This window comes from Neovison vison, chromosome 4 (assembly GCF_020171115.1).
Source record: "Neovison vison isolate M4711 chromosome 4, ASM_NN_V1, whole genome shotgun sequence".
NCBI classification, from domain to species: domain Eukaryota; kingdom Metazoa; phylum Chordata; class Mammalia; order Carnivora; family Mustelidae; genus Neogale; species Neogale vison.
In genome coordinates this window covers 9,772,211-9,797,808 of record NC_058094.1, presented here as the reverse complement: position 1 = coordinate 9,797,808, position 25,598 = coordinate 9,772,211, and the positions used below count along the sequence as shown (strand labels likewise).

General features: G+C 46.3%; 2 protein-coding genes across 3 annotated transcripts in view; one reads left to right on the top strand and one right to left on the bottom strand.

Annotated features, from left to right (window-relative positions):
- EFR3A (EFR3 homolog A) overlaps positions 1–7,145 on the top strand; it is a 117,528-nt gene extending 110,383 nt beyond the window's left edge. For both annotated transcript variants that reach the window (XM_044244933.1, XM_044244934.1), the window contains 3 exons: positions 192–295; positions 813–862; positions 4,729–7,145. In XM_044244933.1, the coding sequence (XP_044100868.1) occupies positions 192–295; positions 813–862; positions 4,729–4,834 (260 nt within the window). In that variant the 3' untranslated portion in view covers positions 4,835–7,145. The remainder of the gene's footprint in view (positions 1–191; positions 296–812; positions 863–4,728) is intronic.
- A 4,707-nt stretch (positions 7,146–11,852) lies between these two features.
- Positions 11,853–25,598, bottom strand: part of OC90 (otoconin 90) — a 33,380-nt gene continuing 19,634 nt past the window's right edge. Inside the window, 5 exon segments of the mRNA XM_044246960.1 lie at positions 11,853–12,351; positions 14,999–15,105; positions 17,937–18,108; positions 19,182–19,298; positions 23,299–23,352. Coding sequence (XP_044102895.1) covers positions 12,017–12,351; positions 14,999–15,105; positions 17,937–18,108; positions 19,182–19,298; positions 23,299–23,352 — 785 coding nt within the window. The 3' untranslated portion in view covers positions 11,853–12,016.

Below are 25,598 nucleotides of genomic sequence, written 5' to 3'. Positions count from 1 at the left end.
GTTTTGTGTATCTACTCTCTAGCCTCTCTCAACATTTTGGGGATGTTCAGTCTTTTGCTTTTTTCCTTTTAAAACTAGTGCTATAAATTACCTTTATATTTGATTTATAGACTGTTTGCTTTTAAGGTCACTGGCAGGGTTCTGTGAATATCTGTAATCCCTTTATTGGGTCTTTGTAAACATTTATATAGATACCAGTGGAATGGAAGAACAGGAAAAGGAAAAGAGGCGTCTTGTGATAGAGAAATTCCAGAAAGCACCTTTTGAAGAAATAGCAGCACAGTGTGAATCCAAAGTAAGTGAACAGATGGTAAAGGGGATGTGGGGAAAGTTTGATTCTGTGGACATTTTCTTGGTCATTAGTTGGTGGGTTCCATATCTCATGCAGATCCACAGAACACATGGGAATGTATCAGGTGGGGATTGAAAACCCTGGCGGCCTGGCTGGGAGTCCTCGGTGATCTGTGTGTCTAATACGAGCCCATGGAGACAGCAGCTCCCAGTCTGAATGTCGAGGATTGCAGTTGCTGTGGTGCCTTTTGTGCAGTGGCTTTCAGGGCCTTAGCTGTGGTTATTTTGTTTATGTATCTCTTGGCTTGTTTCTCCCAGTGAGATGAGAAAGTGGATGAAAGAGAAACTCAACATTAAGTTCCAGTGGCTGGTACAGAGGAAGCCACAACATGAAAAAGCGCTCGTACCTTCTTCGTAGCCACACTCATGCTTTGTCCTTTAAATTACGTTTGTATTAGTAGTAGATGGCTATTTGGGAAATAAGAAAATCCATTCTTAAACATTTTTCTTCTCCTTTGTAGGCAAATCTGCTTCATGATCGACTTGCTCAAATACTGGAACTCACCATACGGTAAGGATTTTATTACAACAACAGCAGTAAAATAAAAACTAGAAGTTGTTAAGACCCTATGTAGATTTGTGGCTGGTTGTGTTTAAGTAATAGTGCTTTTCAGTCAGGGCAAACCCAAGATAACAGAGGTGCCTCTGTCATGGACATTCTATTTGGACAGACCTTGATAGTATCGCTTCTGGTGTCTTCTAGCCTTTTTAGATCCTTCCTTCCTTCCATGTGCTCCCATAAGGAAATCTGGGTAATTTGGAAGACTCACATTTTAGTAATATGTTCATCCAGGTGTCATACTTCACCATTTTGACCTGCAAAAACTACAGTTTTATGTGGTTCAACCGCACAGTTCTTTCCAGGACAAGCCAGATTCTCCCTTTGCGACAGCTCACTTCAGTCATTAAACTTTCCTCAGTCATACCCATTTCAGTCCTGTTGTAACTTTATGTCCCAGACACATGGTATCTAGTAGACTTCGTCATGCAGTTACATAGTTGTGTCTGTTGGTGCTGAAGTAGGGAAGCACAGGACAGAGGGAGAGACAAGGGCAGGTTCCCTTTAGGGAACGTGCTTATGCGCTTCCATCTGTGACTGCCGTGTGGATGCTAGTCTCTCAGGTGGCACGGTGGAGGAGCCATAGTTCTAAGCTGAGCTTTTGGAATTTTTTTTATGCATCAGCTGTATCTTTTATATTTTTAACTCGATGAGCTAAATCTGTTTTGCTTCAAGCGCAGGACTCTATAAATGGGAGAGTCAGGTACACACTGTCGTCCACTTTCTTTTTTAGTTCAACCTTTTTTCAACCATAGTTCAACCTTTTATGCAAGGCATGTTTTCATCAGTACACCTCTTATTCTAGGCATTTCCCCACCATGCCTGCCACCGCAACTAAGCTAAGAATTACTCATTTAAAAAATTGCTGTACAGAGAATCAGACTTTAATATCCAATGTAGAATATACTTTAGATTGAGAGAAAATTGATGACTGTGGGCATTTACTTATTTGGTGTCTGTTAATTATAATAGTAATGGTCTACTTTGTAATGGATCTTATGGTATATATTTTCTATCTGATATTTTTGCTAATTCACATCAGTCCCGAAAAAGTAGGTAGATGCCTTTTTTTTTTTCTTTTCCTTTGTTTTCTAGGTAGAAACAATGAGGCTTTAGAGAATTAACTTGTTGAAGGTCATTCAGCTACTGAATGGGAAAAATCAAAATTCAAATTCATAACTGTTCTTAAAAGGAATGTTGCTAGGACCCACCATATTACATTTAATCACTCTGTCATAGCTATGTGGATTGAATATTTTAGAATAAGGATTATGACTAATTCTCTTTTATGGGTACTGTGGATCCTACTAATAGCATTTATTGAGCACTTACTACTGATAGTTATTATTTATTGAACACTTATGCTCTTCTAGGCACTATATATAAGTACATTATTTCATTTAATATTTATAACAGAGCTTTAACAAGGGTAGTGATTAATTTCACTTGGCAAGAATAGAAACAGAGGCATGTAGAAGTTAGGTAACTTATCCAAGGTCACCTAGTTAGGAAAAAGTAGTTCCGGATAGCCTACATGATACGGAGTTTTTTGTTCCTGTTTGATATATCTCCTCTTGTTCACTTGCCTACATTCTAACCACCAGACAGAGGAAAGGTCTTGTTTTCTCAAGAAAAGAAACAGAACAGAGTCTTATACTTCATTCTCCATTGTCCTTTCATTCCCTCGACCTTCGTGCAATAAAGAAAATGATAAGAAATGCAAAGAAGCAGGAAAATACAGTAAGAAGCAGCAGCCCCACAGGTGATCAGTTATTGGAATTAGTAGACAGGGACCTCAAAATATACACATGTACACTGAAGAATTTAAAGGGAAATATACACTTGTTTTAGGAGAGAAGAGGAAACTAAAAAATAACCAGATCATAATGCAAAAACAGAGTGACACAGTGTGTGAAGAATTTCATAGGATGAGCCTAACAGTATTTTGGACATTATAGAAGAACACTCTGCAGTGCTCACGAGAGTATAAATTGTACAAACACTTTGTAAAACTTTAGCAGTTTCTTACAAAGTTAGACATATACCTGCTGTTGATCCTGTAATCCCATTTCTCAGTATTTACCAGAGAAATGAAAACTTCCATTCAAAGAAAGATATGTTCATGAATGTCATAGCAGCGTTTTTTGTAATTACCAAATGTCCATCAAAAGAGAGTGGGTAAACAATAGACAAACAGTGATATTCTTAATACAGTGAAATACTGTTAAACAAAAAGGAACAGTATTTTTGGATTTAGAAAAAGAAAAAAGACATCTTGAGCAAAAGAAACCAGACATAAAAGAGTGTAGCTTATATGGACTGTTCTTTTAGGCTGTATGAATAGAATGTATGAATAGAATGAATGAAATTTAGGAACAGTCAGTACTAATCATTAGCAATAGAGATCAGAACACAGTTGTTGAATGTGGGTTTGTGGGAGTAGGGAGAAATTGACTAGGGACACAAAGGGACTTCTTTCGAATGACAGACCTGTTCATTATTTTTATTGGGGTGTGAGCACATAAGTGTGTAAGTTTTTTGATTCTTGTCATACAGTATACTTAAAATCTGTGCATTTCATTCTGAAAATTATCCCTCAGTAAAAAAAGGGGGGATATTACAAATATTGGGATGGAGATTGCAAATAATTATTAGTTGCCAGCAGAAAAACAGAAACAACTGAATAGGTTAACAGTTTACTGTTAGACAAGTATATGAAGTTAGATTTGTGCATACATAAATTAAATTCATTACTGTATGAATGGTAATGAAAATGTATTCCCATATATTCAAATCTCTGAGATATGTATAGGAATACTTTACAAATGAAAACTCATGCCTTGCTTTGAATAGAAAGTTATTATCTTAAAGACACCAGTTTTTTGCAGATAAATTTGTAGTTTTAGTCATAAGAAATCATAAATGATTTTTTGGTAAGTTTTTAAGCATTTGGCAAAACAAAACCCAAAGCACAGGATTGAGACTCTAAAAGTACAATTGTGGAAAAGCATTAGTATCATACAAAAAAAAAAAAAAAAAGTTGGTTTCCCATATTGATAAGAGAAGAACACCTGAGTACAAATACAGGTAGTGGACTCAAATAGACTATTTGTTTTAAAAGAAACAGAAAGGATACTGAGTCTTTTGTGGATGTCTTTGTGATATGTAGCTCTACTGATAACCCCAAAATTAAAAATACGAATAGGAATGAATCCCCTTTTGCCACCAGATTGGCAGAGATTTAAAAAAAAGAAGAAAAAGAAAAAGAAAAAGAGAACAAGTATATTCCAATGTTGAAAGTATAAATTACTAGAATTCTGGCAATATGTATCAAAGTCAAAACTATGAGTATGCTTTAAGAAATTGTGTTTGTAAGACAATTAGGATAAAACGGATATATATATAAGAGAAGACCTCTGAACGTTATAATACCGGAAAGTGGAAATGAACCTGCATTTATCCCCTGGATTAGATCAGTCCGTGTATCCACATGATGAAATACCATGCTGTCAGTGAAAAGGACGACATGTGGACATGCAAAAGGTTTTTCTGCTTGTGAAGCAGAGCAAGCTTACCAGAATAACTATGGCGTAATCCTGTTAGAAAAAATTATACACACACATGCCCAAACCAAAATGTCTGGTTCAAACTTAAGAACGGCTTGATCGCACTGTGGTCTTTTCCCCCATATGGCCTTGTAGCTCGGCCGCGACGAAGCGGGGCGGCTCACTCTGCTGTTTGCGGGTAGTTAGGAGAGTGCTCTGAGAAACGAACGCTTTCCCGTGTCCCTGTTGACTGTGGCTTGTTCTCTCTTACAGCCCTCCTCCCAGTCCGTCAGGAACACTGACCATTACTTCTGGGCATGCCCAGTACCAGTCCGTCCCAGTCTATGAGATGAAGTTTCCAGATCTGTGTGTGTACTGAGTGGCTCACGAAGATCTCAGTGTAGGATCTAAAGCCGAAAAATTAAGGCCATGCTGAGTTTTCAGAGTTTCCTTAATGCGTATTAACATAATTCTTGAGATAACAGTGAGACTTCTCTTCAACCAAATGCTTGGCACATACCACCTTGGAAATGGTGGAGCTGTCTATGATTTAGAATACTTGTAAAGATGGATTTCTGCCGTGATCATTTCTTTTGCAGTTCCTGTTGGCTTTCAGAGTTGGACATATATCGATGTCCCATTATTCCATAGTTAAACCATATATTTTAAACTTTTCACAAACAGGTAATTTTTTAAAACTATTACGCCTCCAGAGGGTGAAGATGTGTCAGGTATCTATTGTAGTTCTTAAACATCTACACAACTGCTTAGAAATAGAATTGCTTTTGTGTTTGGTTATCTGCAAAAGCAAATACATACAAATATATTGCTAATCTTGGGGCTGCAAAACTGTTCTGTGGCTTGTTGTCCCCATGTTTTAGATGTTGTGATAGGCTTTCCTCAACTTGTTTATGGTAATGAGACATCTGTTGAGTAATATTCCTAGAATATGACCAACCCTAAAATTGCCATACTTAGAAGTGTCTAGTTCTTGTAATACTGTGTTTTCTGCCAAGAGTTTGACCATTCTACTTGAGAGAAGCATGGAGCTTACTCTTGGTGTTCCAAACTGTGCAATATTTTTTTACATCATAAGATGTATTAGTTTACAGACTATACTTTAAAATTATAGTAATATTTTGCTGTGGTTCCATTAATTAAATCAGATCTATATTTAGTGTAGAAAAAAAAGACCTTTAAAACTGCTACTAGTTCACCTGTGAAGACTGTGTACATTTTGAGTTCTATCAAAAGCACATTATTTGCATTTTTATATTGTGCATTGTTTAAAATCTTCATAGTCAGAAAATTCTCCAGATGGACTTCTGATCTGTAAGATTTGAACTGTTAAGTTGTATGCATCTGTTTAGGATTTGTTCTATTACATTTGAAAAGAGTGCCTGTGGCTTTAGCAATCAAGTGTGCTGAGGATCGTCAGTTGTGAGCTCTGTTGATTTAAGCTACCAAGGTCATGTATGTACCCTACACAAGTGCTCACAGACCTGTAGTGTTTTCTTAAAATTATGTGCATTTTAGTGAATTCCATCAAACAGCAAAAATGAACAACTTTCTTTGCAAGTCTTATAAAATTCTCATAGGACATTTTTATAGAATAACCTCTTTATAATTGTATTGCCTCTTCAGATTCAGTTTCTTTTTACAAAGAGCAAAATACATATCAAAAATTGTAGCTCAAAAACTAATTCAGTTTTTATCTTTTGTTTTTGTTTGAAAACTTACAGTGAGATTGGCAGGTTGTAAGTTTGTGTTTATGATTATTAGGCACCTGTACAAGAAACAGAAAAAAGTCAGGAAGTGACAAAAGAAAAACCATACCCCAGATTTTTTTAATGAACTAAACTACAGCATCTTGAAACATCTTGCAAAAGATCCTAGTCATTAAAACCCATAAAATGATATGCAGCCCTCCTGGGTGGTGTGTTAAATGTAGGTAAATGAGACTTTGCTTCAGAATAATACTGCAGGTATTAAATGGCCTTCATGCGGCCGTCACTGTAACTTTGCCTCTTGATTGGGTAAAATGTGTCATCATATGACAAGTCAAGTTTTCTGTTTTTTATTTCTCTTTTTTTCTTCTGTATTTTTAAGGAAGTATATTAATTTTTGTTCATTGAAAAAAATCTAAGCAGGGGGACATTCAGAAACAATCATCATCCACTTGGATGTCATTTTATAAATTAACACTGTGTGCTTTTGTATGAAAAAATATATAATTTAATAGTATAAGTAAAGGAGATCTATATTCACTTGCACTCATACAAACTTTACAAAATTTCATGTTTTTCTGTAGTTTAAAAAATGCATGTATTGCATGTAAAGGAAAACCATTTGAATTAATGTTTATCACATCTTTCCCTTGGTCTGTTTGTAAACTGTTGTGTGGGGTTTGCAGGTTTTTTCCTTGTTGTTGTTGTTGTTTTTAAATCACAGTAGACATCTATATATCCTGGACGACTGAACTGGTCTTGTTAGTAATGATTCCCAAGAAGTGGGTCTTTTCTTTGGTTTGTCCTTTTCAGGAGATTGCAGGACTCCTGCTGGGTAATGGCTGTGTGTTCCGTTTATAGCCAGTTTGGAGGCTGAAAGTTTAAGATTTGCTGAAGTTCACCGTATGGCTATATTTTTGTAGATATTTAAAACTCTTAATAAACTGTTACTCATTCTCTTTATGCTGCATACACTTGCTTCATTTTTTTTTTTTTTAAAGATTTTATTTATTTATTTGACAGAGAGAGACCACAAGTAGGCAGAGAGGCAGGCAGAGAGAGAGAGAGAGGAGGAAGCAGGCTCCCTGCCGAGCAGAGAGCCCGATGCGGGACTCGATCCCAGGACCCTGAGATCATGACCTGAGCCGAAGGCAGCGGCTTAACCCACTGAGCCACCCAGGCGCCCCTTGCTTCATTTTTTTTCCTTGACATTGAATAGCTAACATATGAACATTCCTTATATTTGTGTTGACTTCGACTGTTTATACAGAATTTGATTGTCATTGGTGTTTACCTGCATGTGCACACAACACAGACACCCCCTAATGCTTCTGAACTCATTATCTTATAGAGTAATGCCACACTTGACCAGCAATTAACATTTCTCTTCCTCCTATCTGAAAATGGAACTCATTTGTCTTAGTCATGCCAATATATGCAATAAATGTAACAAGGTGAGTTTTTGAAATGTAAAGATTCACTGTGCAGTTCATAGGTAAGCAATAAAACAAAATCAGATTACTTCTGGACATGCAGATATTTGTAATAGCTATGACATTTACTGAATTAATTTATTTAATATTTTGCTTTAGTTAAAAATGAAGAGCTTTAGTAAAACTCAAGTTGCCAGGTGGCTGCGTCCGTACCTTCATGGAAGACTCGGGACTGTAACTGCCAGTCACGACGAGATGGGGCACAGGCAGAGCTTTCTTTTCAGTACTCACAGCAGTGTGAGCTGGGAAAGTGCAGTGGCCTTCTCTGCATCCATTTCAGGGTTAGCGTCTCCGTCTTGTCTGCCTGTATAATGTACACAAAGCCTCTAAGTAAACAAATAACGACTCTGGTTCCCTCTGCCGCCCTGGCTCGCTTATTCCACCTCCAGGAAGCTGCGGTGTAGAAGCAGCAGTCTGCGTGATGTGCTGTGTCCCATGCTGTCTCTCCAGCCTTCATTTGTCGCATCCCGTTCTCTGTTCTGAGAAGTACTGATTGCAAGCACCAAGTTCATATGAATGAAAAAGGAGAGCCAAGGTAGAGCATCAAGTGCTGCCTCCTCCTCCTGCTGTAGAATTTGGCTTTTACTTGTACTTTGAGCCACAGTTTCTGCTTTAGGAGAACTTGCACTAAACTTGCACTAAAAGGCTTCCACATGGGGATTTTTCTGGGCTGCGATCCCAGCAAACCCAGCCAGGGCCTGGAACTGTGAAATGCAAGGAGAAAAGGCTCATGAAGAGGACTTATGTAGGAACTGTTCATCACTGGAGGTGACTGGAGGTCCGTCCTGCTGGATGTTTCTTTTTTTTTCTTTTGAAGATTTTATTTATTTATTTGACAGAGAGATAGAGATCATAAGTAGGCAGAGAGAGGGGGAAGCAGGCTCCTCGCTGAGCAGAGAGCCAGATGCAGGGCTGATTCCAGGACCCTGAGACCAGTGACCTGGGCCAAAGGCAGAGGCTTAACCCACTGAGCCGCTCAGGCGCCCCCTGCTGGATGTTTCTAATAAGGAGGTTTGTGAACTCTGATCTGGCCGCCCTGGTGATGAACTCCAGGGAAGCATGTACCCTTTCATCGTCAAGGGTGGCCTGTTGGCAGCAACCCCTCCCCCCCATTTCTGGATTGTGTGTGCCTGAGCGCTGAGTGGCCCATGCTGCCTTCTCAGAGAAGTCCTGTGTCACAACGCAAGAAGAACAGAAGTTTGGAAGGCAGGCGTTGTGAAATCCCACCTCTATGAACAAGGCAGGTCAGAGCCCGTGTAGCTGGTTAGCACAGCAGCATGTGGAGTGAGAGGTAGACATTGGATGACATCGAGTCAGGTCATCAGTACCCAGCAGAGCACCATCTAGTTTGGCATTTAAGGATAAGAAAGCTAGGAGCATCAGATTGACAATTCCACACTTCCCTCATCTTGCTAAAGGAGTCAAGGATTTTTAAAGATTAGAGATTTTAGGGTATGTTTGCATGCTGATTAGATTGATACAGAAGAAGTGGAATAAATTGGTTTAAAAAGGGAATACTGGGCCTGGGTGGCTCCATCAGTTAAAGATTGACTCTTGATTTTGACTCAGGTCATGAGATCAAGCCCCCAGCTGCCGTGGAATCTGCTTAATATTCTCACTCTCCCTCTGTTCCCTCCCACACCACCCCCCCCCCCGGCACTCCACCACCATGTGCATGCTTTCTCTCTCACTAAAGAAAAGGAAACATTTGCAGGAATCAAACCAGAGAAGCAATAGAACCCTCATTATACACAGAGTGTAGTTGAAGGGATTAACTTTTGATCTGAGAAAAGAACACTTAATTGTAACAAGAGGGAAGAGAGACTGCCAGTAATTTTGTAGCTTTGGCAGCAGGAAAGAGGAGGGCATTCCCTTTGGAAACCTTCCATTTTCTCAGTGAAATAGTAGCTGAGACCATTATTGCCAGACAGTTCTCCGTGGATCTGTGCATGTCATGTGACCATGCAGACACCAACAGCCTGCATTCTGGACTATCTTCTTCATGTATTCTAGTGAACGGATTTGACTCTAGGAAAGTAGGAATGGTGTCACCCTTTGGAGCCAAGGGCAGACCTTACTTACCTATAAAGTATGGGGTATAGAGTCTTGTAAGTTGATCAGGTAACGCACTTTGTAGAGTCATATAAAGTCTTACGTTATGTGGAAGTCTTCCATATAAAGTCTTACGATGATGTGTTTTGGGGCGTCTGGGTGACTCAGTTAAGTGGCCAGGTCTTGATCTCAGGGTCGCTGGTTCAAGCCCTGTGTTGTGGAGCCTGCTTTAAAAAAATGTTCTGGGGTTAACAGTCAAGCAGGCTAACAGCCAGTGTGTAGTTTCGGATCCCTAAACTTGGTTCTCCTGGGTAAGGAAGCCCACCTTATGTGGAGGTGTCACTTTGCCCTCTGTGGTGCCCCAGAACTTGAGGGACCAGCAGAAATACTGAGACTCTGGCTGCTGCCTTTACTGTAGACAATAAAGCCTTTGTCTCTGACCTGGGGGTGCCTCGTGTGCTCTGCCAGCTTCCATAAACAAAGCTGCATTTACGAGTTGACAGGAAGGTGAGATCTCAGACTCTTCACATTCCTACAGAGTCTCGAGCTGAGTACAAGGTTGTGGGGTACAGGGGGTTGGGGGAGAGGAGGTGAAGCACCAGCGGGGGTCTTGGAGAGCAGAAAACACTTGAAGAAGAGGTTGGTCGTCCACAGGATGTTTTCGGATTGGGAACCAGAGCTGAGTAGGTCAGCTCTGTCGCTCTCTTGAGCAACATCCAGCCAGCGGCCACCGGCGAAGATGCGGTGAAGGCGGCGCAGCTACCACACAGGCGGCCGGCCTGGCACTGGGAACGGACCTTTGGGACGTCGCCTCCGGCCGCAGGTAGGAGGAGCCGGCCCGCCATCAGCCCGCCGTGCAGTAGGTGAAGCCAGTTCCCCTTCTGCCACTGAGCCGGTCGCTCGCACCTGCACTTCTGTGCCTGAAAGCTCTCTCCGCCTGGGGGCCGGCTTTGCCCCTGTGTGCAGCAGGCCAGAAGGAGGTGTCCCCCTCCGCAGGAGTACAGGCCGATCTGTCAGGAGCTGATCCCCATCAGTCACCTCTCAGTGTGTAGTGTATTCTAGTTGTCACTGGCTCGGTAAGACACCCTCCACTGGCTGCCTTTCCTGCCCTATTTCTTCAGCCTCCACACATTCTTTCCCTCACTTGGCAGCTAATCTTGCTCTCGAGTTCTTGTCAGAGGGTTCACTTCTGGGGGAACCCAGCTTTGGCCGTTAGTTAAGGTCACCTGGTGAAAAAGGTACGAATTGTTGGATTCATCAAAAGGTGCTCATCACGGGGCGCTGGGTGGTTCAGTGGGTTAAACAGCTGCCTTGGCTCAGGTCATGGTCCCAGGGTCCTGGGAGGGAGCCCCGCATCAGGTTTCCTTCTCAGTGGGGAGTCTGTTTCTCCCTCTCCCTTCCCCCTGCTTGCTTGCTCTCTCGGATCAATGAAAAGTCTTCAAAGGAAAAAGTTGCTCATCACATGCTGGAAAGCAAGGAAGGATGTCTCCTCTTGGCTTGGCATCAGCACCTTTTAATTTCTTAACTTTGTTGCCTACTTCAGAATATCTTCCTGCCGCAAGATCAGCCACACCGAACTCTAGCAGCTCTGCTTTCCCATGTCTGAGGAGCAGGCGGGGACCCTTCCCCATCTCAGTACCAGACCTGTGATTTACAGGGGTTGGGAGCCAAGGATGCGATGTGAGCCAACGAGTTTGTGTTCCTATCGAATATGGAGAGAGAGTCTGGCAACACACTACCTTCTGTCTGATGACACGGGAGCATCTCTAGTGGGTCGGTGAGTGGGTGGATGGAGGGAAGGGTGTGACTTCAGGCTTCTTACAATTACCCTGATACTAATCTGCCCCTTGGAATAACTCAGATGGCAGGTGTGTTTTTAGGGACACATGCTAGAGCTGTCGTTAGTCCCTGGCACATATCCTTGGGTTATTGGTGTCCCACTGGTGAGTTTATAAGATTGATTAAATACATTCCTCCCCCCCCCAACAGAAGAAGAGATCGCTTTCAGTGATGAGAGCGTGGAGATACTTTGGCTCCATGGCTCCGTCATCTTACGTCCGGCATCTACTCACACACCAGTCTCTGTAGCGTTTCTTCAAAACAAACCAAAGCCAATAGCGATTGGAGTCTTTATTTAGCCCCCAGTGTGCACCGAAGGAAGTACAGAACACATTCCTGTGTGAGCTCACAAGCGTCAGTGCACAGGGCTCGCCGGCTCTTCAGCCCTGGAGCCCCTGCTGAGGACGGGAGGACAGAGACAGGTGCAGAGGGGACAGTAATGGGAGGAACCTACTGTGGGGGGCGCTTGTTGCTTTCTCCAGGGATCTCTCTGGGGCCTTGTCGCCTGGTCCCCACAGGACCAAGTGAGTTTCCCAGAAATCTTCTGGTTCTTCTCAGGCTCTCTGTGCGGGGCATGGCCTCCTCGCTGTTCTCCTCAGAGCTGGAACCAGGGGAGGAAGCCCCAGGCGCCGCAGACATGCCGTCCTCGCAGGACAGCTGGGGCCCCTGACACTCGGGTGCGCCCAATGACTTCAGGCTCTGGTTAAAGGAGGCAGAGGCCATGCATTCGGCTGCCGTCTGGTCACAGGCACAAAGCAGTTTTGCGCACAGGCTCTGCCCCACACCTTCGAGGACAAGAACAGAGTAGCGGACATGTAATGCAAGGTGGCCTGTGGCCAGCCCGACTGCCCCTTCAGCCTTGTCCTCCCACCCACCGTCTGGGAAACTCGCAGCATTCAGCATCAATGTAATCTCCCTGCTGGGAATATTCTCACTTTCTCCTGGTGAATTCATACCCGTGTGTCAAAACTCCCCTTGGCATCCCCTCCTCCAGAAAAGCTTCCCTGAGCCCCAGGGTAAGGGGACTACCTTCCTCTTGGGCTCCCATCAGATCCCACCTATGGCTCCTTCTCTCCCGCAGGTTGCGTGTTAATGACACTGTGCATGAATCACCTGTGTCTGTGTCCACCTTTCCCTCTTGCTGGATGGAGAGCGTTGGTGGCAGAGCCCATGTGTTCCAAGCACCTAAGTCAATCCTTGACCCCTGTTTCCTGAGTTGGCACTCGGAAAATATTTGTTGGACAGAACTGTTAAATATCTTACTTCCTTACTTCCCTGGGCCAGACCTTTCCCCTTTGTCATACGGAAGTAGTTCTTGTGCAATCTATTTTAACCTTGCCAGATAAAATATGTGATGCCTGATTAAATGTGAGTTTCAGATAAATATGTTCATGTAAGTATTTCCATTTGGGGCATACTTACACTGAACAATTACTTGCTGTTTATCTGAAATTCTAGTTAGTGTGTTTGTATTCGCTGGCACCCCTACCTGATTTCTTGAATGTTTGTGTTGCCTGCATTGGGGGTGGGAATGGAGGTCATCTGACTCAGATAAGTAATGTGTTGAAGGTACTTAGATACGCCTCCTGCAAATACTTTTCTTACCTGTAGTTTTCTATGAAGCTAGAGAAGTATTTGTTCCACCTTATTTCCATCTGAACCTACCATGAAGTAAAAAATCTGCCGGATTTTTCTTTTCCTCAGCACACAGACCCTCTAAATTCCTACGCTGTTGCCTTCCAACACAAGGAAGCTGAAGAAGGGGCGGGCAAACGTGGGGCCAAGAGCAGAGTGGACACACACGAGAGCCAGCTCCCCCGAGCAGTTCTGGGCCTCGTGTCGAGACAGCACGGAGCAAACTCTGCCCTGTTCTCATGACCCAGCACCGCGTGTGGTGCAGGACACTGCTCTGAGCTCACGGAGGGCTAACCTGGGTCCCTGGAGCCCCACCGGAGTTCAGACCCCCAGGGCCGTGCTCCTGGCTTCCTTGAGGCTGCAGGGATAGCGAAAGAGCCTTCTTCAGCTGAGCAGGTGAGATCCCACGGCATGATGACATTCCATGATGACAATAACCTGATCCTGTCACTTGTGGCTCTATACCCGTCCCAGCTCCTCCTGCCCCAACAGTTCAAACCTCAAGTGATCATCTGGTGCCTGTCTAGCTCCCTGCCGCACCTGGCCACAGCCGTCCCCCAGCGCCCCTTTCTGTTCCTACACTGCCAGAAGTTCCCCAAATGCCCTGGTTTTCCTCTTTCCCTTCTCCGGGAACATCCACACCCAGTGTGGCCATCTGACAACGTCTTGTAAGATCCCTCCTTGCCCTCTCTTCCGACTGCTCAGTTCTTCAGCACCCTGTGCCCTGCTCTCCCAGCGCAGACCCCCTCCTCGGGTCCCAGGGCACCTGCACTCTCGTGAGCACTTCCACCCGGGATGAGAGCAGACACCTGCGCATCTGTCTGTCCTCCGGGCTGTGGGGCACTTGAGGCAGGGATTGTGTCTGATCAGTGCCTTCCTAGTTCCCAAGAGAGGTGTGTGGGATAGATAACGGAGTGAGCAAGCGCAGGAGCCGTGAGTGGCGCGTGAGCACGGAGCTCCGGGACGTGACAGGTGCATGTGGACCTCCAGGAGGCAGGGAAGGGCCTGCCAATGCTGAGGGAGGGCAGAGGAAGGGAGGGACCACCGTGGAGGAAACACAAGGATGGGAACAAGCCCTCGCAGGACTCTCATGACTTGCTCCAGGGAGCAGGGACTTTAAGCTGCAAAGCCTAGAGGAACTGCCTCCGCGGGCTGGACATGGAAGCTGGCCCCGGGGTGCATGAGCTTGACACTCGCTCCCAGGGGTGCTGGTTCTCAGACACCCCGCTGAGGCTCCAGGAGAGGGCGGACAGGGACAGGGGCTGCGGGTCCATTGCTTTCAGCCAGATCCGCTCCCTTTCCGTGGAGCTCCTTGGGAGGTCTCAGCCAGGACAGGGCTTCCACTTCTCAGGGAGAGAACAAAATGCCATGAGAGCCCCCGCACAAGGACTGGGTTCTGGGTCTGAGGCAACGTGGTTTTCCAGGCCCCACTCCCGCTCCCCCCACCCACTTCTTTCTGCAGTGTGACCTCCGCCGCCACCTCTGTAAAGGGAGGACTCGGTGCCTCCACACAGGATGCCTGGGGTGTCTGACTCTGCTCATCCATCTTGAGAGCTGTGGCTGGCACGCAGCAGGCACGCCATAAGCACGTTTCTCTTGCTCCCGATCTGCTCCTACCCAGCTCTGACTTTTGGCAGCTGACTTAGCTCTTGAACTTCCGTGCCCTCGGCAGGACCGGTAACAAGTGTGCGTCATGGTTAAGAAGAGTATTAAATCACACTGTAGACGAAGACATGGTTGGGGCAGCATCGGGAGACCTGAACCCCATGTGATTCTGAGCAGGCCCCCAGCACTTACACTTGGCTCTACCGTCCACGCACAGCACTGGTGACCGAGGAAGCCTCCCGAGCAGGCAGCCCAGCTGCCTCACCTGCTCCACGCAGCAGTGATGGGAAAAACAGCACCTAAGACCAAGGAAAACCCAGCTGACTCAGGAACTCCTTCAAGGCCTGCCTCTCCCACAAACCCTACAGCAGGGAGAGAAGCCAAGGCCTCTGTTCCGGCACACACAGGACCACCATGTATGGTTGTTTAGGTTGTGCACTTCACAAAGATACCACATGTAAAACCGTGTCAGTCACACTGTATGCATCCTATCGTTAAATTCTTTGTGTTCTTATTATGACTCTGTTGATTGCAAATGTGATTTGCATATTTATGATAATAATTTGCATCTGTTGAGATGGAAAAAAAGAGCTTGAGAAAAGGTTACCATTTTTAGTTTACACGAAGCTACCAGATGGAGTAGCAGTGACCCTGCCCCCTCTTACCTTTTACCTAATAGAATGATTAATCTCACATCCATAGGGCACCCCCTTTGGACCCTAGCCTTGAGAGAGAGCAGAGTAATGACCTTGAGCATAAATAAAGAACAACATCTAAGAAAGCGTCCAGCATGAAGCAGGGCCTCCTTAGACATACGGGAACGAATTAGTGTCCTGCTTTATAGACAACCCCCATCCAGGCCTGATAAAGCCTCACCGTCTCCATTGTGCCCAGTCCATAGATGCCCAGAGGAATCTTGTGACAGTGCCAGCCCAGAGGAGCCGCCACTGTCCCCAAACCCTCCCACTGCCACTCATCCATCCGCAGATAGCTCTCACGTGGGGTCAGAGGCCACAGCCAGAGCCGGGCTCCACCATGACCGGCTGCCCTTCTGTGGAGTTAGTGCTCAGCCAAGAGTCGGCTTCCCCTGTTGCCAGTGATGGGGGGAGCCCCACGACCGTGCCTGCCACAGTGGCCGATGGCTGGAGGTCTGCGTCAGATACAAAGGGTCGCCCTGCTCCGCTGAACCACACACTCTGGTGCGTGCACCTGCCCGGGGCGGGTGGTGGTGAAAAGCTAATCTCATGAAAATCTGAAGTCAGCGAGCGAATCAGAAATCACATATGATCAAAAGACCCTTAAAAGTCACCCAAATTGCCCAGAATGTAAAGTATGCATGGTTTGGAAAAGACATCCCTGCAGAAAATGAGATCAATTTGAGTAAATCTTCCTTGGTCATGGCAAAGGCTTTGTTTTAATTTTTTCCCCATGGAGGTCAGGGAAGCCATATTGTAACTTAACTGCCTGCTGGTCAAATCTCATGTTTTTGTGAAATATGGCCAGGGGCCAGGAGCAACCCCACTGTCTTTCCATGGGGTTCAACAGGACACAGTGACTTCTGCTAGACTTTCACCTCTTGCCTTGTGTCCTGAGTGCTGTGGCCTCAGGAGTATCTCCACTGTTCCGAGAGTGGAGCCCACGTTGTCGAACTTCTAATGTAGACACACGTATGATTCCAGTGTGGTGTACACTCTGCTAAAATAGATGCGTCCTCACTGTCACCCAGCGGGAGCTAAGTTTTGAAGGTGGCCTGTGTAGCAGAGCCCCTAGCTTCCTCCCCACTGGATGCCCTGCGGAGCTTGGTCAGATGATAGGGCTGGAAGGTGGTGAGTGGCAAGGGGAGAAAGACCAGGGAGGTGGGGGTCTGGGGGAGAGACACAGCCAGCCAGACACCATCTGACCTGCAAGTGACATGCGCCGTGGTCCTGCCGTCCCTCTAGCCTGTGTTTTAATGGCACCAGGCCTTGTCTTTTCCCTGTCTCCTGTGTCTACTCTAGCTGTGGATTTTCCTTCAGCAACCCCACTATCCCAGGGATATGCATTTTGAGCGTGGAGCCCGCTGGCCAGGGGCCATGACAGTCCCCGCGTGCAATCAGGCTTTGCATCTTATCAACTCCACCCACGGAATATTCCTGCCACTCATGTCTAGTTGGCTCCTCCACTGTTCCCTGTTTTGACCGCTGCATTTATGATCTTGGTGGTCTTTTGGTTGACATGCCCGTCTCCTGCACCACGCAGATCCTCTGGGGCACTGGCAGTTTGTTGCAAGCTGCTTCGTTCAGGTGTAACCTCATTTGTGTGCCTCCACCACCCAGCATAGGGCCCGGCACAGAGCAAAAGCTCAAGAAAGGTGGGTTGAATGCACCAGCCTGGGGCGCGTGGTGGGTGGTGGGGCGGGTGCATAAATGAATGAATGGATTCACCAAGGCACGAGGTCACTGAAAATTCTCTCAAAAGTGGCAGATATAAAATTGAGCAGTTAAAAGTTATTGAGAAGCTGGGGCACCTGGGGGCCTCAGTCAGTTAAGTGTCCAACTCTTGGTTTTGGCTCAGGTTGTGATCTCAGGGTCCTGAGATCAACCCCCTTGTTTGGTTCTGCCCTCAGCATGGATTCTGCTTAAGACTCTCTCTCTCCCTCTCCTCCTGCCCCTTCCCACTGCTCGCTCGCTCACTCTCTCTCTTTCTGTCTCTCAGTCTCTCTCTAAAAATAAGTAAATCTTTTTTAAAAAAGTTATTGCGGAAGTAACTTTCATGTGGTCACCTGCAGGGCAAACTGGGTGGGTGTGCCAATTCGACATATTCCTTGTTGCAAAATAGGCAGATTTGGGGTCTCCTGAAAGGTCTTTGCAGATGGACTCTCTTGGGGCCATCGGCAGTACTATGGTGCTTCAGAGCTGAAGGAGCTCTGGAGCACCATATCCACAGGTCAGCATCTGTCTGGCTCTGCTTCTTCGCCACTGAATGACTGCAGACAAGTCTGAGCCTCAGCTGCCCATGACCCTGAGCCGCAGCCCCGCGGGAGGCTGTGCTCTGTGTGAAGCCTGAAGCTGTCCCCAGTGGGGAGGAGAGTTATCACCTCTCATTTGGGCAGTGTCAGCACCCCTGGCCTGCCACCCTCGCCCATCCCTACCTGTCCAGGGTATCCCTTGGCTCGCCTCGTCCTTCTTGCCCACAGTAACACCCATAAGATTCAAATTCTTCTGGGCACTGGGATGTCAGACAAAAGAGCATCTCTCCAAGCTGAGGCATCACCTGTGTGTTGTCCCTACTTCCCAGGTGCAGGAAGGTGAACCTGTCACAGGCTGATCAGAAACAGGGCTGTCAGGAGAGGAGGGGACATTGGGACAGAGTTCACACAGGCAGGCAGTGATGCAGATGGGTACTGATCATCCGAGGAACCCCATGTCCTTGCCTCCATTGCCCTTCTGGGAAAACTGCCCGTCTAACACCCTGTCTAGTATGGTTCGGCTTTCAGAGAGCATGTCTTCCTTGCCAGGTGTCTATGGCTCTGCCCAGACTCCTGCTTAAATCCCCCTGAAGTGTGGGGGGCTGATCGGGACCAGAGGTGCTCTTCAGCCACATGTGATTGCCGAGTAGAGTGACCGTGTCCCACTGAGGCCCTGCAGCACCCGGAGTCCTGGGGGCATCCTGGCCTGTGGAGGTCCTGACTCCAGCAGGTTAGCGCACTCTGCCTGGGTTCGCCTTCAGAGCCCTCAATTTTTCTTTCTCTACCTCTGCCTCTGCCCTCCTGCACCCCCTCTTTACCCCTGTCCCCTCCTCCTCCGCCAGAAATGTTGGCCAAGACTAGCTACAGTCCACTGTGCTGACCCCATGATCACAGGTCCAGTGGCGGGGGATGGGGAACCAAGAAGCCAGGGGCCTTGCGAAGGGCTCCCAGCCCAGCCTCCCTCTCAAATGCTGTCTTCTCCATCACTCTGCAGTGCACGCTGTAGAGAGCTGGCCTGGTACTAACAAAGCCCTCCCCTGTGTCTGTAGCTCCTTGCAGGGGCAGGGCCTCCGGTGCAACCCCTGGTAAGAGGAGAGAGAAGGGAGAGGGAGTGAAAGCCCAGATATTTCCTTCTTTCCAACAACTTCATGTGCACGGTGCCAAGCTCTTCCCTTGGGGGCCAGTAAGAGGGATGGGAGCATTAGGCCAGTGGGCCCCTTTCCCTGGCTCAGCAGGTGAGTGGCCATGGGCAAGTCAGGTCCCCTCTGTGTCCCATGACTTCACCTGGAAAGGAGTGGTCCCTTCTAGTCGCACCAAAATGAAGAGGTCACAGTTTGACACCATGGCCTAATGGCCTTTGTTACCTACCCACCCAGAGAATCTCAAGGCCGAGAGAGGACAGAAGCTTCTCTGCCTGCTCCCACTCACCTTTTCCAGTTGTCTCCTCTAGGCCACTTCTGGTGGATGACGCAGCTAAGCCCAAAGACTTCAAACCAGCCGGGACCATGGTTACTCCTTTTGTTGAGGCAGCAATCTCTGCAGATCCTGAAAACACACAACGTCATGGCTTATATTCAACAGGCAGTTCGGGAAGAGATTTGCAGTTGGACACACACTCAAGTCCAAATGCAGATATTTCAGAAGAACAAAGTGTTAGGAAAGCATCACAATCTGGGCTTGCAGGTGGGAGGGCAGAGTCTCAGGGATACACAAATGTTACATGAGAACTTCCAAATACTCTGTGATACAGAGAAGGAAACAATCAACAAAACTAAAAGGTAGCCAATGGAATGAGAGAAGATAATCGCAAGTGACATATCAGAATAAAGGCTAGTACCCCAAATCTGTAAAGAACTTATCAAACTCAACCCTCGAAAAACAAATAATCCAGTTAAGAAATGGGCAGAAGACTTGAATAGACATTTTCCCAAAGAAGACATCCAGATGGCCAACAGACACATGAAAAGATGCTCAACATCCCTCATCATGAGGGAAATACAAATCAAAATCACAGTGAGATACCACCGCACAGCAGTCAGAATGGCTAAAGTTATCAAGTCAGGAAATGACAGGTGTTGGTGAGGACTCAGAGAAAGAGGAACCTTCTTACACCATTGGTGGGAATGAATACTGGTGCAGCCACTCTGGCAAACAGTGTGGAGGGTCCTCAAAACGTCAAAAATAGAACTACCCTATGACCCAGCAATTACACTACAAGGTATTTATCCAAAGGATACAGAAATACAGATTCAAAGGGGTATATGAACCCCAATGTTCCCAGCAGCATTATTAGTGATAGCCAAACTAGGGAAAGAGCCTAAATGTCCATCAGCTGATGAATGGATAAAGAAGATGTGGTGTATATACAATAGAATATTAATCAGCCATGAAAAAGAATGAAGCCTTCCCTTGTGTAATGACGTGGATGGAACCAGAGGGTATTATGCTAAGCGAAATAAGTCAGAGAAGGACAAATACCATCTGATCTCACTCATATGTGGAATTTAATAACCAACACAGATGAACATAGAAGAAAGAAAAAGAAAAGAGAAGAAAGCAAACCATAGGAGACACTTAACTATAGAGAAGAAAACTGAGGACTGATGGACAGGGGTGGGCGGGGGCTGGGCTAGAAGGGGTTGGTACTAAGGAGGGCACTTGTGATGAGCACCGGCTGGGAGTCACTGAATTCTACCCCAAAACCGATATTACACTATATGCTAACTGACTAGAATTTAAATAAAAGTTTAAAACAAAAATAAATAAAATGTGCTAAAATATTAAGTAAATGGAACATAAATATACCAAACACATATACATACACAATATATACAAACACATATACTCTGTGATCAAGTTACATTGGGCAAGGGCCCCTGCTAGACCAGTTGAGTGACATCTCACGACCAGAACTGTCCCAGCCCATGTCATATTTAGTACCATGCACCTGCCAAGTGGAGGCCTAGCATGGTGGTTACAAGTGAAGAGATAAGAATGGTGGAAAAATGAAGCTGACTCCTGGTGCTCAGTGATGTAGGCAAGCACAACCTGCCTCAAATTCCTGGGAATCCTGGAAGACCTTCTCACCATCGTCTGAATTAAGTGCCAGGTCCTCCCTGAGGCCAGTAAGGCTGCTGGGGATCGCTCCCTGGCGCTGTCCAGGTTTCCCTTTGCTCTGTGTTGGCCCACCTGTTCTCTTGGCCAGAGGCAGTGACACTTCCAACCCTGTTTGGTCCAGCCAAAGGGGTCTTTGTAAGCTCTGCTCCACCATCTACAGACCCAGAGCATAGGGTGGAGCCTGGGCATCTCAGGGACCCCTGACTGGCAATCTCTCCCAGACCCACCATATTGGTTTGCTTCATACATCCGGGCTTCTGAGTCTTTGCTCAATGCTTTGTTCCCTGGGGGGTGGGAGCAAGGCTTTAGAGGCCCTGTTGTTCTCTCAGTCCTCTGAGTCTAACATCATGCCTCACCTCCTCTCCAAACCCACCAGCAGAAACCCATGAACTGGTTTCTTTCCACCATGTTCCAGACTGCTGGAACGGACAGACACTTTCCTTGACCAGACTTTAGCCAGGCTCCTCTGGGCCCTCTTCTCAACCAGGCCTCAAACGTGGCCCATGAGAACTGCAAATTCACAGCACAGACTATTTCGTCAACGCCCTGCCCCTGTGCTAGGAGACTTAGACCAACCCCAGCCTGGTTTCCCCAGGATGACCCAGCCTCCTGCTTCCCCTTGTCTTCCTGCCCAAAAAAGCTCAAGACAGCCCCAAGAACTTAGAGCTTGAGACCCACACTGGCCCAACACCTGCCTTGCCTAAGCTTTCAGAAAACAGACCCCTGCCCCCTTTTTGGAGCTTTCCCCTGCCCTGACTCTGCTGGAGTTCTGGCCTGTTGTCCACCCTCCCATATTCCCTCTAAAAGTCCCAGTCACTTCCATACAGATGAGAGTCAAACATGGTTACCCCATAGTCTCTCTTTCCTGCTACAGAAACCTGAGTAAAGTCTGTCTTTCCACCATTAACAAATGTCAGCTCTGTTTCTTTTTGAGAGAACTCACCTGTTCAGTGGAGTGGAGTAGAACTCAGGTTTAGAGGTAAGGTAATCTGAGTTTGCGTTTTAGCTCAGCCACATACTAACTGGGTGACCTTGGACAGATCTCTCGCCTCTCTCTATCTTGATTTCCCCATTTGTAAAACTATATTAATAATACTTGTTTTGGTGTTTGAATAATCCTTCTAGCTAAATGCCTAGCAAGGAGGGAAAAGTCAAGAACAGCCCTTAGAGTCGTTCTGTGAGTGTGAAGACACATCTGATTTGGGGTTAAAGACTCTCCAGGTGGAAAACTCGACAAGCAGAGAAAGCCCCAGAAGCCTGTGTGTGCTCCTTGCCAAATCTGAGTGTCCCTCCAGAAGCCCTCACCCTCTGAGAAAGAACCCTCTAGATTCTCGGTGCTAATCAAACATGAGACCTCCTACCTCATCCCCTTAGATGAGGGCATGCGACATTCATCACTCTGCCTGAATGGCCGCCCCATTGGGGAACAAATTCCTCTTGCCCTCACTCCCCAAGGCTGAGAAGGTCACTGTGCACCTGAGGGCAATGTTGGCCCAAGTCGCAATGCTCTTAGCTCTGACACTGGTGACCCGTCACCATAAATTCAGTTAAGATGTGGGAATTCCCAGAGTGAGAGGCCAGCCCAAGTTGGGTACAAAAACACCAACTTTCAATTTCCATCAGAGAGGAGAAGAGGAGAAATGAGCTACCATGGGTTTTTTTCTATTAACATGGTAGAGGTTTTGTTCAATTGCTTTTAAATAGTGGTCCACAGTATCAGCCATGGGAGAGAGGTATGGGGATAAGTTGTTTTGATTTTTCTTTAGGGCAGTTTGGCAACATATGGATACATACATATTGCATGGATACATGCAATGATTACACCCTCTGTGCAGTAATTCAACTTCTAGGCATTTATTGTGACAAATTAGAAGTGGGTGGGTATAAAGTGTTTATCTATTATTTATAAGAACAAAGTAGGAAATAATTGGCTCATGCTCTATGGTGTTCCACACCATTTTTAGTGGTACAGCTGCCACTAAAAATCATGTTATAGAAAGGTATTTAATGTCAGGGGAATATCATCTCACTCTTTAGGTGATACAGCTCAGACTACAAAGCCATGGTGCCAAGTGATCTTTAGTGCATTTGAATTACATTCATGGTATGCTCGGCAGGCAGGAGACGTTAGAAGGGAGCACTTGCAGATATTAGAAGTGGCTATCTGTATAACATGGAAGTAGAGGTGATTTAAATAGAAAACAAAACACAGTTTTCCATATTTTTCTAAATGCATCTCCTTATCAGGTAGGCTTCTAGTTCTTCCTACTCATGGATCTACCTTTTAACTTCATTTGTCTACTTTGCGGGGAGGTGGTATAAAAGTAAATTGGTCTCAATGATTCCTCCATGTTTTAGAACACACTTGAGCTCATAAACATATAGGGACAACCATTGTGTGCTGGTGGGAGAAGCCAAGTGTGCTTACCTGGAGGAGATGTGGTCCTAGTGGCTTCCGTGCCTTCCTGGGCTTGGCCCACTTCTGCCCACAAAAGAAAAGAGATAGGGTGAGTGTTGACCCCGGCCTGTTCCACCCCTGTGTCCTGAAGCAGTTCCCATCCTTTGGGCACAGAAGGCAACATTGGTCTGCCCCTCATCACCTCCCAGGGTTGCTGGTGATGTCAGGGTCACTGCTAAGTCAAAAAGACTCCCCTCCCCAGACACAGACATGCTGGCAAAGGCAGCTGTAGCCTACTGGGCTAGAAGCAGGTGCATCTTTGAAATACTTTAGGAAAGCAGACGTCTCTAGAGTTTAAACAAACAAAAAAATTAATCACATATTTTTGAACAAAGAGAAACAAGGCAACAGAATTGTGGATTCTAGTTCCTTGCTCTGTGGCTCCCAAAAGACTACTGAGCCCTGGTTCTTGGTAAAATGAGTCTGTTGTTTAACTGTTATTACACTCCTACAATGTTATAGACTGAATGTCTGTGTTTCCCCAAAATTCATTGGCTGAAACCTAATCGTCAGTGGTCTTGGGGCCTTTGGGGGATAATTGGGTCATGAGGGTGGAGGCTTCGTGAATGGAATTTGTGTCCTTATGAAAGAGCCTCCACAGAGCTCTGTGGCTCCTTCCACCATGTGGGGACACAGCAAGATGGCGGCTCTCTATGAATCAGGAAGTGGGCCTCGCCCAACTTGACCATATCGGTGTCTTAAGTTTGGACTTGCAGCATCTAGAAATCACGAGAGAGAAATTCTGTTGTTCACAGGTGATACAGTGTGTGATATTTGTTGTAGCAGCTGGAACGGATGAAGACATACTACATACCAGATATGGCTTTAAGCACTTGGCTTGTACTGACTCAGCAAAAACCCCACGCGTTAACACCAGGCTCACCGCTTATTCAGAGTTGAGAAAGGGGACACACAGAACACACTGGTCACTTGTTCATGGAGCTAGGAAGTGGCAGAATGCAAACCATGGCTAAGGTGACCCATCCTAACCCCTGACCACCCTAACCACCAACCTGGGGTGCCATTTCTCTTCTGACTATATCGCAGAGAGCTAGCAATGATAACTCCAACAGGCTTGGGGAAGGGAGGAACTGCCTTAAATTCAGTGTGTCTGTGGAAATCAGGCTTACAATTGACTGATGATGTGGACACACAAAAACGCTCCAGCAAAGAGACAGAACCTCAACGGTTCTAAGCCAGGCAGATGGTTCTCTTCAAAGTAAAATGCACAGGTTCATAACTAACGGAATCCTATGCTGTATGACCCCCAGGCAAATGACAACCTTTACCTTCTAGGGCCAGGGGAAGAACTCAGAGGATATATGGAGGGGCTTAGGAACACACCAGTCCACCAACGTCCTCCTTGGTGTCCTTGCCTCTTAATCGAGGAATCCACTTGTTTATCTCTTCATTCTTAGTAACTGGTAAATAGTTATTATGAGTGATTTATGCTTATTAATAAAGAATCCATTGTTATTCATCACCATAAGCAAAGTAAATGGTTAGGTCACTTCTGATGACATCCTGGCCTAGATGTTTTCCGGTATGAGGCGCTTCCCTGTGAGTTACTACCATATCACAGAGACAAAACCAGTCTTGCAGGCTGAGGTGAGGTTCAAGACCCGTCCAGCAGGTCTCAGGCTGGACCACCTGTACATTTTAACCTCCCAGAGCCTCAGTGTCCTCCGTCATCTGGAAAGTAGGTCTACTGGTATTTCTTCTGAGCCCCGTCGAAGAGTGATCATCAGAGCCAAACGTGTATTGAGAAGGCAGGTCTCCACTGGATTCCGTGCTGTGCTCCTGTGCGGTCTGTCCTGCTTACTTGTTCTGGAGGAACTGGTCAGTGGGCTGCACTGGTCCCAGTAGCCACTGTGGAAAGAAACCACTCCACTGCAGTTATCCACCCAGCTCAGCTCGTAAGCCAGGCAGGGGTCCCCTGCAAAAAGGCAGCTTTGGGACTGGGGGCCCAGCAGAGATAGCCCACGGCAGTCTGACGAGGAACCGTGATTGACACTTTGGTCCCGATTCAGTGACAAGGGGCCAGATTAGCATAAGACCGATGTTTGGGTGATGAGACCGCTCTCTGGGGGAAAGTTCCATCCTGTTCCTTTGCTAGAGCTGATCCACAAGGGAGCGCAGCTGAAGAGGGAGTTGAACTTAGCAGTAAAGACAGACACCGTGGAGCCCTCGAACCTCAGCCCTGCCACCCAGCTCCCAGTCTTGGACGCTTTCTTTCTCCAGCTCCATTCACCGTCTCAGTGTGGAGGTTA